The sequence below is a fragment of the Cygnus olor genome, chromosome 7, assembly GCF_009769625.2.
Source record: "Cygnus olor isolate bCygOlo1 chromosome 7, bCygOlo1.pri.v2, whole genome shotgun sequence".
Taxonomy (NCBI): Eukaryota; Metazoa; Chordata; class Aves; order Anseriformes; family Anatidae; genus Cygnus; species Cygnus olor.
The window spans coordinates 10739619-10754631 of record NC_049175.1 but is presented as its reverse complement, the minus strand read 5'-3'; the positions used below and the strand labels follow the sequence as shown (position 1 = coordinate 10754631).

Here is a 15013-nt window from a genome sequence, read left to right as displayed (position 1 = left end):
GATCTAAATTTGTTTGTACAGATTTAACACGCACTTAGTGTCAAAACACCTTGGATTTTATTTTCATATCCTTTTTGAATCAGGTTAAGCTGTAAACAATTTCTTGTTCAATCAAATACTGCCAGCTAGAATTACTTCCATTCATGCATCACTGAAAACAAAAAGGGTATTTTTCCTTAAGTATAGATTTTTTTTAAAACAATGTCACTTTATACAGAAACCAATAGCTAGATTTGATGCACCCTGATTAGTTATGTAAACAGATAACCAAAAAAAAACTCATCAACAGAACTAATAAGTTGGTTCCTTCATAGAATGGAAATTTAAATCTCTCCTGATTTGAGGTTAACTTAGTCAGGAGTATAGAGTGTGGCACATAAATCCATCTAGGAGGTGTAAAAATTGCACTGTATCTGAATTAACAAAGTTATGCATAATGAAATGCACAGTTTAAATTCATGCTAGAAAGCATTTTTCAATATGAAGTGCCAGCCAACTGGCAACCATAACAGTTAAGTTCTGCACCATCTTTTATGGCATTATAGATAACTATTACATATAGTATACTTTAAACCCCTGAAGGATTGTGTTACATGAAACATTCTCCAGGCAGTCATTTGGTTTGAAACATTGGGAGAAAGACTAAAGAGCTTGCCATCTTATACCGATTATGGTACCTTTAAGTTTTATGAAGTAGATCAGATATGATGTGTATTTCACAGTAACAAAGTTGCTTAATGCCTTTTCTCCAACAGTAGGATTGTGTTAGATGTTTCTGCCCTCAGGTTATCATTGTCCTGGTGGTTTTCCCTTTTCTTAGTTTAGGTAACTACATTGAGCACTTTTTTCCTGGTTTTTAACTATTCATCAGTCCTTTCAGTATATCTTCAGAGAGTTCCAGCAGAGGGAGTTCAGGGGATGGGATGTCCAGGGGGGGAAGGTTGGGTATTGGAATGTCCTTTGCCTTCCCCGCAGTTGTTGCAAACTTTTGCCAAGTTGCAGCTGAAGAAGTAGTTTCCGAGTGTTGCTGCAGGCTCCACAACTCTGACTTCTCTACAAAGTCAGCATCTACATCCAACTCCTTCTCTACTGGAGATTTTTGGAGTCTAGCTCTTTCTGCTTTTAACTGCTTATTCTCTCTCCTTAATCTCTCGTTTTCAGCTGCAAGAAATTCTACATGCCGTTTCAAATCTGCAATTTTGGTTGCCTGCTCTTCTATTATTGTTTTGTCGTCTTTAGGAGCTTTACTGCCAATACACGCTTCCACTGGCTCATTTTTTTTCTGAAGCAGAAATAATAGTGTATCCGGGTCTCTGTCAAAGACACCCTGAATATCATGTAGATGTTTCTCTGTGGAAGGGCTGTATTTCTGAGTAACAGGAACCAAGACATTCTGATCATCAGATTCTTCAGCAAGTGGCTTAAAAGAAGTCTGAAGGTGTGCAGCTGCTTCTTTGTCAGCGTTCTGCTGGGCTTTCAGCTTTTCCTCTCTCTTTGCCCTTTTCCACCTCTCCTGGATGAGCAGTAACTGTTTCATGTGACTATCCCTTTGTAATTCCAGTGATAGCTGAGCCTGAGTAAAAACAAGATTAAACAATTTCATTGGTGATCCTTAATCCACCTGAATATTCATGCAAGTAAAGTTACATGCCTGTAAATATTTACATAAACAGCATCATAGCATGCCCCAGGGAGAGGAGGAGCCTTTGTTATTCAGACAGTAAATCCAACCAGAAGTGCTCTCTGCTTGTGCAATGCAAGAGGTTCAGATATATCACCCAAATTTAATACAACTGCTGGTATTGTTCAGGAGTTAACATTTAGTCTTTTTTGTGTGTGTAAATCACTAGCCAGACAGTGATAATACCCCTGAGCAGACGCACAAGAAGTTTAACTGATCTGTAACCAACACCAAGAAAGAACAGGTTCATTTGGCACACTGTACATGAAATACTCAGCTCCTGAGTCTCAGCAAAATGGCCTAAGTGCTTCAGAGCAAAAGTTACCCATGAAACTAGTTTTATCACCTACTTGAAGGCACCTTACAGGCTAGAAACCATTGCCAGGGAACCCCTGGATGGGTTAGTAGCTCTCCTATCCCTGCTCCACACAAACTTGCAAAAACTCTCAAGGAAGACTAGCATCTCTGCACTTCCAAACCTCCTGGTGTAGTTGCTGTGGATCTCAGAAAACAATATGGAGTACTAGAGGGATACGATCAGTGAGGGCACAATATAACACACATACACAACAGAGTTCTGGTGTCCACTGCACTTGGGTCTCACCTGCTCTGACTGGGTCAGCTTCATAGCTTCTGTAAGGTATGCTGCAAAAGAGAAAATTGATAAATGTGTTAGGCAAGGTTATAAGACATGAATGTTTCCTTAAAAGTTAAGAAAAGGCTTCAGGCTGTTCATATTCTGAATTCCCACATAAAAGAAGTAGTCAAAATGCAAAGTATTTACCAAACTACAGAGGCTGGAAACACCTGCTGTTTCTCAAAAATCAGAAAAAAATTTACTGTAAAATCATGTAGTCTATGCTACACCCTTGCCATGGCATCCTGTTGGCTGAGACTGCTAACAATTTGTTTTTCAGAGAAGGACAGAAGCTTAGTATCATGGCAGCCATTTCCAGAAAGTCACAGAACAACAACTTTTCCCACGGAGGGAAGAAACACAGACAAGGACTGGACTCTTAACATACGTGCATTTTAAAACAAAATGTGGTAAGTAAAATCCCCTCTCTCATGATGCACCTGTGTTATTAAGTCATGCTTTAATTATATTCTTGATTAGGAGGTACAGTCTGTAGTTCCCCATTTTTTTCATTAACTTCCCCTTCAGACCAAAAAATGTGCTGGCTTAGAGGCAGAGCAGCACTTCGGACTTTGACCGTATCTTGCTAGTGCTGAAAATGACAAGACATGAGAAATTCTTAACCAAATTCAGGTTGTAAGATAATGACACAGAATCATCAACTGAAGAAAAACAAGAAACATTCAATACCTTATTTGGTTTTGCTTTGGTATAGGAAGTGAAGGAAACCAAAAAGAAAAGTCTGCATATCAGGATATGTGCTATCCCTCATTGCTCTTCCTACTCATAAATACCAATTTTCAGTTTCTCATTCTATGGGGTTTTCTAGTATTTATGAATGGAAAGCAAGAATGCCTGGTATCTAGGCTACGATCTTCAGAGTAGCCACGTATTTTTTCTACACACAAGCCCTGTCACTGGAAATGTCCTACTTATTGCACCAGTTAAGATTTCCTCTTTCTTCTTCTGCCAAGCAGTTGCCACGCTGTCAGCCAGCTGAGGTACTCCACCACAAATAATTAAGCATGACTAGTTAAATGAACAGGTAGCTGCACAAAGTCTCGCTTCGGAGACACTGTCAGTCACCGCATCAAGGCCTGTGATGTGCTCTGCTGTCCTGCTTAAATTCTAGGGAAGCCAAGCTCGTTACTTGCTATTAGCTGTCTTGACTTACATATTAGGAAGGGGAAGTAAATAAACTTTTGTCATAAAAAGTTTGCGTATTTGCTTTATCAATAGAAAGCACATTATTTCAGCCATGAAAGAAGTGAAGAAAAAAGGAAGTGTAAACCAAAACCAGCTTACAGTAGGTCCCCAACTGCACTTTGTACACGACACAAGGTGTTGGCTTCGACTTGAATCAAGAACTGCCTTAGCAGTGATAACCACCCCCAGCAAAATCAACTTTGGAAATGTCTGACTTCAGCTGGTCATATTTGAGAAAATGTTTCTAAAAAGATCGTTGATCTGGACTGAAAAACAAATTCACATGCGAAGAATAAAAATAATATTTTGCAAGTAACGAGATGCTCCCATGAAACATGCAAATCTAGAAACTGATTTTAAAAACTGGAATGTGAGAAATATCTACTCACCAGCAGCTTTTTTGTGACAAGAAATTGCTTCTTCATATTTCCCTGCTGCCAACAAGCGGTCTGCTTTTCTGCTCTGCTGGTGAGCCTTAAAATTAAAAAGAGTGTTACATCAATGAGGGTTAACCAACAAATAGATCTGTTTTTGAAGTAATTGGTATATCTAAAAGTCTTATACTGATTCCAGTTCTCAGGCCTTTACGCTCAGATCTCCCAGTCCCTTCTGAAATGTATAATTTGGTTTCTTTTTTTAATACTGCCTTACAAGGGTCTGTACTGTACAGGTAGGAACTGAAGTTCGTTAATGCAGCAAAGACAGTGTGTACACAATAAAAGCCTTTTGAAGCTCTCCTCCAAAAGTACATCCTCTCCTTCATAGGCAACCGTTCACTGTAGCTGTGTAAAAAGACCAAGAGGCCACAGAAACTACAAAAAGCTGAAAGTGTTTAGGACCAATTTAGGCAGCAGAATGCAAGATGTTTGAACTACAGAGCTGGAAAATGAAATGTTACAGCTTATCCCTGGTTTGCCATTTTCTGCTGTCCCATCCTCAGCAAGCTTTGCTTCTCAGTCGAAGAAAGTACAAAAGACCTTGGTTGTTTGCAGCTTACATCTATTAATGGAATCAGTACAGCCATAGCTGAAGGTATCAGTCACGTCCTTGCTGTACAACAGTCAAGTCTATACCAGCATTTGTAAGCTACTAATGCAAACCACTAGGGCAGACTAGTGTTGCTGAAAGCAAGCAATTGGCGCAAGTATTTGCATATGCTTAGTGAGAAAGAATATTGCATAATGAGCACTGCAGCATTCATGAAAGCAAATCTTTTTGTCGTTACTGTAAGATAGGAACTTTGTGGCCCTTTCTCCAGGAGAAGCTTTGTGATATGAATGGCTACAAGCACTCAACTGGCACAACCATCAGTAACGCACAGGATGCACGACTGCTTCACTCCATGCTGAGTTTGAAGAAAATAGATGTTAAGTACCAGGCACCAGCTCTGTGAAACAACACGAGACAGTTAAGAAACCGAAGTGTTTGTCTGATTCTACATTTTTAAAGACTGTAGTCTCTCAAGACAGCCTTTACCAAATCCATACTGAGGAAACTTGTAGGGGTAACAGAACTGAAGGCCTGCAGTCCGCCTCTCTAATTCCATCTCTGCCCGGTAGAAATTTTCTATTTCCTCTTTTCACCCAAACAAAGGCATAAAACACATCAGGCTTTAGACGTTTGGTGCATGTAAATCACTGACTCCCTTGAAGCATGTTCCAGGAGCAATATAAAAATGACAGCATTTGTCCCTATCCCAAAAAGTGAGAACAACTGGTTCCTAACAGGAATTACACTTTTCTCTGCTCCTGCAATTTTGGTAGAAACATCAAAGGTAAGACAATCCAAACAAGACAGTGACGTGATTCTATCAAGTCTAACATGATACTTGTACTAATATCCATTTTAAAAAAGAAAAGTTCCAAAATGCAGATCAATTTCTTTGTCACTTTTGTCCTCCAAATTGACTTAACACCTAAATTGTTACAGTAAGTTCAATTTTCTACCAGAATTTTAGCAGCTCTGACACCACAGAAGAGAATGACTTCTGCAGAAAACCCTCTTTTGGGAAACAACTGTTCTTAAGCAATCCCTAGCAGCTATATCACTGCATTTAGACATTCAGCTTTTCTAAAACTGATTTTCTATGCTAATATGGTGAGTATTTAAAAAAACACCAAAAACCTCCTTGATTCTCCACAACAAATACTTCAGTCATATTCCTCTTCCTCATCTTCATTCAATCCTCATAGCACTGCCAGCATTCCTTATTTCTTCTGCTCTGAGGTTAAATAATCTCAGCAGGCGAAGTGTTTTTCTATTGGAAAATCATCTATTTTATGGTTGTTTTCTATGGACTCCTACAAATGACATATGCCAGAAAGAGAAGCTTATTTCCCCTGGGTAAGAACAAATGAGTAACAGCTCATATAGAGCCAACTCCTTGGTTACTCATGGCAGGTCATTCAGTTACAAATTAGCTATGTCATGCACATAAAAACACCTGAGCTAGCTCCTTGCAAAACAATTTTTTCAATAAATTGATATTGGTACAGCTTCTTCTGCAAACTGCACAGGTGGGTCTAAAAGAAAGGGCAAAAGGAAACAGCTAGAGACAAAAGAATGAAGAAAGCAAGTCAAAACGCCAAGGGACTGGTTCTATTTGTTAGTTTCCACATACAAAAATGGATTGTTTTCAAAGGTTATTTTCATGTTTTAAACAATTGGGGAATGGTCATATTCAAATCACTTAAGCACATGCAGATCATTTGAGGACAGTGAGTTGTTATTTGGTGTGGCAATTAAATTATTTCCATTTTCAGTTAACTCCCAGTGAAGTTCAAGGGAGTCTGAAGAAGCTGGGCTAGACCATGAATAAACAATTTGAAAAAAAAAAAAAAAAACACAGATCAGAGGTGCTAGCAAAAAGAAAAGAGGATTCTTTGACTGCCAGGTCAAAATACTTTTCTTGCTGTTACATCAAAATATCTAGATGTCAGGACATCTCATCCTGCTGCAGAGCACCAGCCTTCCCCATTAGGAACAGGATCAGAGGAAATCCAGTGATTCAGCGCAGACTCCTGTGAGAAAGCTAGGTGTTCTCAGCCAGTCACGGGGAAAGAAATTCCTCATTTTGTATGTTTTCCTGCCAGCTTGACAAGGAAAAATTTGTTAGTTATTCCACCTTGCAAATGCTTGTTCCAGTTAGTTGATTGTGCAAGGACCAAGGAATTTCTCCCATTTTCATGGCAGAACATTCAAAAGCAGCAGTCTGAAGAAAGTTGTGGTGCTGTTTCCTAGCAGCAAGTGATGAATCTGCAACAGAAGCACTTGCTTAATATGCCACATATCATGGGTAAGCTTCTACATCTTGTCTAGTCTGCTGGTTTATTCTTAGCACTCAGTTACACTTAGACACAGCATCCAACCATTGTTAGCAAAGCTATTTTGAACTCAGTGGTCTGTATCCCGTTATAAAACTGGCAATGGAAGAATGGGCCCTATATCATACAGTGGGAAAAACGACTCTCGAGTCTCTCCCCAGTCTGATGTCATGCTAAAGGAAGGTGTTTACACCAATGATACTGAAGCTGCTCTGCTGGTCCCTAACAGATTCAACAGGACTGCTTTGATGTTGGTACTGCTGCTGTGATGACTGCAGAAACAGCCACTGCACAACCGCAGTGGGTTTACGTATGTGATTTCTCCTTCCTCTCCCAGTTGCAGTGTTGGAAATATATGTAGGATGTGGTGTAAGAATAATTATAATTTCTTAACAAGCTATGGATTTGGAGGGGGGAAGCAGTTCAGCAACTACTTCCAGATGTCCCTCCCCATCCAGACGAGCAGGAATTCCCAGTAGGCAAATGGACAGGTGTAACAACTTGACTCTCTTAAGAGGAAACAGGTGTGAATGACAGATGACCAAGCTAAAAAGCTTCCTCGAGTTACTCCAAAATATTTGGATCTGAAGGGATCGGTGTATGCCTTACTTAGTCACTTCAAGCCCCCTGGATGAACTGCAGAAGCAGGTAAGGCAGACAGCTTTCCTCACTTCCCAGCTGTAGCTGAGATGCTGAGGGACATTTGTAAGTCAGTGCTGATGTTCCAGAGCAGTGCTCCCCTTTGATTCTCCACCCAACTAACCCAAACCACTGCCTAGGTAACCTCTGAGCAACAGAATCAAAAAATAATCAAATCCCACTCTAAAGCAGCAGTATAGGTATTTCTTTGCTTAAAGCTTTCCTTAGCGGCCTTAAAATTAATACGTCTTTCCAATATAAACTAGACAATGATGCACCTGCAGGCCATGTGAAACAAAGTCACAAGGCCCGCTTGCCAGATTTTGTACTACTCTCAAACTTCAAAAAGAAACAAACACAGTAACTTTCTTTCTAGGGAAGATGAACCATTATGACTTAAAAGATTACCACCATAGAATCCTAGCTTAGGCTGAGGGTGCAGAAGGAGGCTGCCTTTCCGGTATGATTCCAGTTGATTGCTAGCTCTTAGAGAGCTGAGGGTAACAGCAGAAAAGCATGCTCCATCCTGCAGTACTTCTAAAGGGTAGAGGTAGTGCTACTCACTTTCAAATAGGGAAGTCCACCACCCTCTCCTTAGAGCAGTAATTCGCAACAGTCCTCATGTAGTTGAAATATTATTGTGTGTGTTTTGTTGTCCTTTGTTCTCAGAAGGGGAACTGTTCTGCACTGGACAAAGTCTTGCATAAACTGTTAACCTTGCAGCCTTCTCCCTTAATTTTAAGGGACTCTTTAGCAACTAATATATTATAATGTGATTATGAATTGCAGGTTAGAGTGGTTTACTTACTATGAAGTTACAAAGGCAGGAAAACCCAGCTACTAAAGTAAAGGGGCGTGAGCGAATTGGACTGCAAAGAAAGTTATCTGCAGTATAACAAGTCTATAAATGTTTCAAGTTGCAACCAAAGTTTGCCACTAACACCATCTATTCTTTGCTATGAACTGCGCATACTAGTAATCTTTGCCAGAAAGGATCAATACCTATGCTCGCTTAATGCTGAAAGCAATAACAAAGGTATTTTTCTGAGAGATGGGGGATCTGTCCAGTGGTTTGTTTCCTTAAGGATACAGGGCTGTCTTCCTAAGAATGTATTTAGGGGAAAGGAAGAATAAGAAAATGCACCTCATTATTGCTTCAGTATTGTACCAGTGTGCTGAGTATCTTCTGTGTGGAACTGCACAGCAGCAGGCCACGAAGGGTGGGATGAAGTGGTGCCTCATCGCTTCCTCCACGCACACACAAGTGTCTTTCAAACCCATTTTCACCTGGAACCAGTGAACTTGGAAATGTTTATCATGGCTCTTCTATTTTTTTTTTTTTAAAGTAGATGACTATAGTTTATTCTTGGACCAGTCAGGTCAAGTTTTATACTAGTGTTCTCTCTTTATTCCATTCCACTCCTCAATACACACAAACAAACAAGTCAGAAAATGCTTGTATTTCCAGGCAGTTACACTAAAAGCAAAAATAACTTAAAAAATCTTGTCCTATAACTTATGCTAAACAATGGGGATATATTTGCCACTAAACCTAAAGAAAGGGCAACATGTAGCTTTATCAACAGAAGCAAGCCCCCTTAAAAATACTCCTCGTATGCTTTGGAGAAAGACAGAGTTGACTAAAGGAGAAACAAACAATGGCACAACCCATTGTGGCTGCTCAACCAATACCACTAGCCACATGCTAGCTCAATTTTGTATTTTAAAGCCTGTATTTAGCAAGGTTGACAGAACAGTGACTCAACTGTAAATTACAAGTTACTGTGACTATAGAGCAAAATAAGTATGTGAAACTCATGAGAATGTACTCTCAATATTAACAGACTCCTCAGTCACTTTTTATTGAACTGTAAAGATGTTGGAGTTCAACTCTATTGTAAGCAGTAGTATTAGAATTTAAATTTATGGGCAGACAAACAACCAACTTATTGTCGTTTTGCCAACCAACGTTAATTCACTGAATAGCCCTAATTGACTGTGCGTGTGTTCCCAACCTATCCCAAATCTAAAATAAAATAGGTTAGTCTGAGTTCCTCACCACGTAAATGCATTTAAGAGATCTGGCACAAAACCAGCTTGCACACAGTGCTCAGGCTAGGTGGAGTCTCCAAACCCCATGCAGGCATAGCTGCAGTTCTTTCCCTGATCACCTGCAACTTCAGTAAGCTATGGTATCCTTTTTCTTAATGCATACTCAGGTCAACCTCATTCTCTTCCATTTGGTCCATTTAATATGATAAAAGCACTATATACTTCAAGTTGGTTTTCAAAGCTGTTTCGCATCCCTACAGCTCCCAGCTGCTTTTGTAATGCTTTTCCCCTCTAGATAGTGCTGCAGCAGGTATATGCAGGTCTTGGTAACTGGAGGTTATAAGCTAAAGGAGAACAGTCCCACTGCACTGACAATAAAAGCAATCTAGGTTCCTGTTTGCACACTTACAGCCCTAAAGTACACGGTTCAGATGACACAGCAACTGAGCTACCCTCACTAGGGACAACTGAACCAGCACCACAAGTGTTCAATGGCAAAGAGGCCATCTCTGGGCAACAGCTTCCAAGAGGTGGGGCGGAAAGGCTTCAGCCTGCTGCTTCGCCAGGCCTCTGGCAGACTGCTTCATTTTGGCCTTTCAGACTCGTGTTAAGCGTGCTTACTCAGAGCTGAACCGCGTGGCTCACTGATACACATGTACCCTGCCTGTGATGCCAGTGTGACACAGCAGAAAGGAACTGCTGGTAGCTACCCAAACAGCACAGAGAGCAGGGAGGAAATGATGCTTCCTTCTGTCAGCCACCTGTAGCTTAGTCAGTTACGTTCCTGACTGGGAGCTCCTGCAAGGTGTTAGACCTGCTACGCAGAATAGGCTTGTGTTGTGCTTGAGGAGTAATGACATGAACGCAATGTTGAAAGACCTGAATACCACGTTGCTGAGCCTTTCCAGGGAGGCTAGTAGTGAGCAGGGTGTGCGGCTGAGCATCCCCGGCATCACCTCAGTATCTCCACTCACTTTCCTCAGATGTGCTGCTGCTTCTGTGGTTCACACCTTACACTTCCCTTCACTGAAAAGATACTCACATATGTATCATGTATAAAGGGAAAGCCAAGACAATGCTGCTATTACCATGGTAAAAACAGACTTTGCTAGGCATGTCTATATGAGTCTCTTCCACTTTCACTACCTAAAAGCTTGTTTCCTCTAGTCTGAGTTCAGAATTGAGTGTATATGCCTTTCTCTCTTTCATTTTACATTGAAAGAGCAAGCATAGCAGCTTTCAGGTTATGCTTTATTTAAAAAATAATAATCAACAAAAAACAGGATTCAGTGCATGTTTCTATAGATGAACATGACTTTTTTTTTTGTTCCCCCCCAACCAAAATAACAGAGGTACAGAGTGGCATTAAATCTCAAACACATTGGTCCATGTGGTCTCAATCCTTTGGTCTCTGGTAAACTTTCAGAGATGCCTTCTTCCCCCCCCCACCCCCCCCCTCCATATTGCATATTCTACCTGCTATTTTCCCCTCATCTGGATGCGGTATTCACTTCAGTTACAAACCATTTGTTAATGTAGACCATTGACTGGCTTGCACTGGAATAATTGCTACCAATGTCTCACAGCATTAATGTTTAAAAACTTTCATTATATATGAGGCTGGCAGTATATACATTGTTGTATTATTTTCACTCCAGCCACCAGTCTGTGCTTTCTAGTTTTCAGCAAAACAGCTTTTCAAGCTACCCTTATACTTCAAGAAACTTACAGAAAATAGTATTCACCGCATCTGGAACTGTATCTTACTATATGCCATATGAAATGCTATGATCTTGTAGGAGAAATACAAGGTAGATAGATGCGGTATGGCTCCTTAGCACGTGTCCTACAGGAAAGCTGAATACCTACACAGAGGTATTAAAGTCCACGGAGTTAGGAGGTTCTGGATGCTGGACTCCATTCAATGAACAAGTTTCCTTTTTAACTTCTTGAGGTTGTTAATATTTGCCTCATGTTTTTACTGTGTTACTTTCAAGCTTCTGGTGGTCACCTGTGTGCTGTTATGATTCTGAAGTATGGAAAATTCTTCAAAGGTGTTTGGCTGACCCCTTTTTCTCCTATACCTAAGGCTAAAATAGTCACTGGGTTTGAAACCAGAATTCTTTGCCTAAACCAGATGGCAGAAGGAATTGCCCCTACAGTAGGTAGCACATAAAAGATGAAGGTAAGAGCTTCTGCAGGGCCTCTTCTCTTGTGAGACTTATCTTCATTTTTTTTCTTCTGTAAAAGTTTTTAAATTTGTTAAGGAATGCTGACATGCCTTAGTTTACAGCACTGAAAACAAGTGTTCAGCTGGACTAGATAACCACTACATGATTGCCTGCAGGTGCAGGGACTGCACTTAGCCCATAGCAGTGTGAAGTTCCATGGTGTAACCTAAATACTGTACTTGCAGGGCTGAGGAACTGGCTTCCTTCTTAGCAAAAGGATCAGGGCTTTAACCCATTCTTTTGCAGTTAGATGACATTTGTGTGCAAAGCATACAGCACACTGTGGAGGCAGGAGGCGGGCAAAAGAAGGAAGGAAGAGGGCAAGAGGAAGAGCCTAAATAAATGATCGGGTATCAAAGCTTCCCCAAAACACTTTCCTACGGCGCTAATAACTGGGATCACAACAGACTTGGGAAGAGTTGTCTCAATTTATTCCTAAATGAAGTATCACTGGATACAATGGATACCTTGAGGACAGCTCAGTGGAAAATCAAATTGGCAGTTAGTACTGTAGCACAAGCCCTGGAAAGGTTAAGAGAAGGAAAGATGGGGTTAGACTGCATAATTATCTGTTAAGCATGCAACAATGGCAAACCATAAAAATAAGTTAAGTCTATGAACTGAAGTCCAAACTCTAAGAAGACAGGTACATTTCTCACTGAAGTCATTAGACTTGAGGGTCATCTATCAAAACTCAGTTAAATAAAACAAACATTGTTAAGTTATAGATATTAAAAACAACTCTGGAAAGCAAATCAGTGCCACCTACAGAAGGAAATCAGCAAATTAATTAGATTTTTGTTTCCATAAACTTAAGAAAAGGAAACATCTTAAGGCTTTAATTAAGGCCAGATACTTTAATCCAAATACTTTAGATTTCTATTCTCTGGAATATAGATAATGTAACCGAAGTCAGCAGAATAGATGAGATATGGCATGCCACCTGTAATTAGGAAAGCTAAGCAAATAGTGAAATACGTAACTGAAAGCCACTAACGTAAGTGATTAAGTGCAGTGGGTGTGCTACATGTTGACAGAAATGGAGACATTAAGACACTGCGAAACTACTAGGGATTTCTGGTCAGTTCAGATCCCTAGGAAAATCGGGACAGTACCCCTGCTTCTAAGTATCTAAGACCAGATGCGAGCTTCAAAGGACAAAGTGAGCAGCATCCAAGAATTATAGCAAGTTCTAATGAAAATTTTTAACTCTAGAAAAAGCCATTTCACTAAAATTAGCAACCACCAATGCACTGAAAGAAGGAAAATATCTTGTACTTAAGACAAGAGTCATTGTTATCAGATAAATAAGCCTAACTGTTAGTGTAGACTAAACCAGTTAATAGCTTAGGATTTTTTTCCTCTCTCCTGTCCAAATGGTTTGGCATCTCTGGAAAAAGTTATGCTTTTCTGATCCACATGAGCTAGAAGAGATTTTGAGGAGAAGCAAGAGAAGTACATGACATTGAACATTATCAGTAACTTAAATGAATATTCTTACACTGGAGAATTAGCACCTCCCCTGAATGTTGTTACAAATATGAAATTCATCTGCAGAGAGGGATGGTGAATAGAAGAGCTTGGGGAAAAATAAGTTACTTGATACAGCCTGAAGACAGCGAGTTTTTCCACATAAGAAGATCCATGACTACATTCTGTAGCAGTTTCAGGAAAAGTTTAAGTGTTTCGGGACACTTCTTAAAATGGAGTAGGGACACACATGCTGACAACTTTGTAGCTTTCTGTATAGGACTATATAAAGCAACCTTTTCCTGTATCATCCGTTATGTCAAAGTGTCTTGATCTTATTTTTAGCCTGGTGCTAGACAGGTGAGGTAACTGCACTCTACTGTTGTGGTCAAAGCAACATCTTTTCGGGCAGAAGCCAAGCTTTAGTCATACTCTTGTCACTCATAATCCCTAGTGTGTGGTCTCAGTAAGAAACCCTGCTAACTGGTGACATCTGCACTGCCATAAAGCTGCTGCTTACAGACACTTCCTAGTAAATATCAGTTACCATTTTCTCCTTAAAAGCCCATACACCAGATCTACTTCTAAAAGGTTTTCTAAAATGTCTATGAACAGCAGTAGTTTATTCTTCCTGCATCACTGTACTGCAAGTTTGCCTGACTTTATACGTTTCACATTGCTGTTACAAGAACTATCTCCTTCCTGCTGCTCCCTGTTTCGGGCATTTCTCTGTTATAGAGAGTAAGAAGTCTGAGACAGCATGATATAGACACTGCCATGGTTCTACACCTTCAGTTCAGCTCTGAACAAGACCACCTTCCTGCCATGCTGCTAGTCCTACCTCCACAGGTGGTCTACAACACCCATTTTCCAAGACTTTCTGAAACTAGGGAGCAACCACAAATACCTGGCTGACTCCGTCTGGGGCAGGTAAGGGTCTGGCAGGGCTGCTGGCAGGCTGGCGCAAATAAACTTTGATTTAAAAACAGAACTGACGCAGATCTCCAAGGCTAGCATGGCCGTGACTAACCCCTCCGGGCTGGCAGTCGCTCCTGAGGGCGGTACAGCCGTACTGCTGGGTGCTGCCCGGGGCTGGGGACCAGGGCAGGTGCTGGGGAGCGCTGCGTGCATCGCTGCGCCCGAGGCGCGGCCAGCACACGACCTTGGGTGAGACACACAAGGCAGCCGGGCACCGACTGACCGCCGGGTGCCGGTCACGGGGCAGCGGCCGGCAGCTCGGGCTGCTCACGGCCCGGTTGTTTTTTTGCGAGTGCCTCGCAAAAGGGTCCCTGAGGGGGTTCCGTTCCGCCGGGGCGCCCCAGGGGCTCAGCCCGGGCAGAGTTATGTTGACTTGAGGACGGCGGGGCGCTTCCCCTCCCCAGAGCACACCCGGGCAGCCGCTCCAGCGCCTCAGAGCCGCCCGCCGCGGGCCCGCGTCCCCTGCCCGGCCTCCCCCACCCCCGGCCCGCTGCAGCCGGGCCCCGCAGCCAGGCCGGGCCCGGTCCCGTTCCCGGAGCAGGGGCTGCGGGCGGGCCCCGCTCCCCGCCCAGCACTCACCAGGTTGAGGGGCCCCTCCATCACTTCCATGGACGGCGGGGGCTGCGGGCACATGGGCGCGGAGGCGGCCTGATCGCCGCTCCCGGTGCCGCCGGCCCCCACCTCCCGGCCCTGCCCGGCCGCCGGCGCCGCTCCACCCCCGGCCCCGCCCCGCCCCGCGCCCGTCAGCACGGCGCCGCCGCCGCCGCTCCGCCGGTCGACATCTCGCGACAGCGCG

At 42.2% G+C, this 15013-nt stretch overlaps 1 protein-coding gene and 1 long non-coding RNA gene across 4 annotated transcripts; one reads left to right on the top strand and one right to left on the bottom strand.

Moving 5' to 3' along the window:
- Positions 1-37: 37 nt before the first annotated feature.
- NRBF2 (nuclear receptor binding factor 2) lies at positions 38-14945 on the bottom strand. 3 transcript variants are annotated; one of them, XM_040564454.1, is made up of 5 exons: positions 14797-14917; positions 6649-6779; positions 3914-3998; positions 2286-2326; positions 38-1573 (listed from the first exon to the last, which is right to left on the bottom strand). In XM_040564454.1, the coding sequence occupies exons 2-5, from the start codon at positions 6709-6711 to the stop codon at positions 857-859; spliced, it is 906 nt and encodes a 301-aa protein (XP_040420388.1). In that variant the 5' UTR covers positions 6712-6779; positions 14797-14917; the 3' UTR covers positions 38-856. The 3 variants fall into 3 exon arrangements, with proteins under 3 accessions (XP_040420388.1, XP_040420389.1, XP_040420390.1); XM_040564455.1 differs by lacking the exon at positions 6649-6779 and having other exon boundaries at positions 14797-14945; XM_040564456.1 differs by lacking the exons at positions 6649-6779; positions 14797-14917 and adding an exon at positions 4821-4847.
- Positions 4975-14718, top strand: LOC121073518. Its single transcript, XR_005821767.1, has 3 exons — positions 4975-7495; positions 11628-11723; positions 13978-14718. It is a non-coding gene; the product is annotated as an uncharacterized LOC121073518 (long non-coding RNA).
- Positions 14946-15013: the final 68 nt, after the last annotated feature.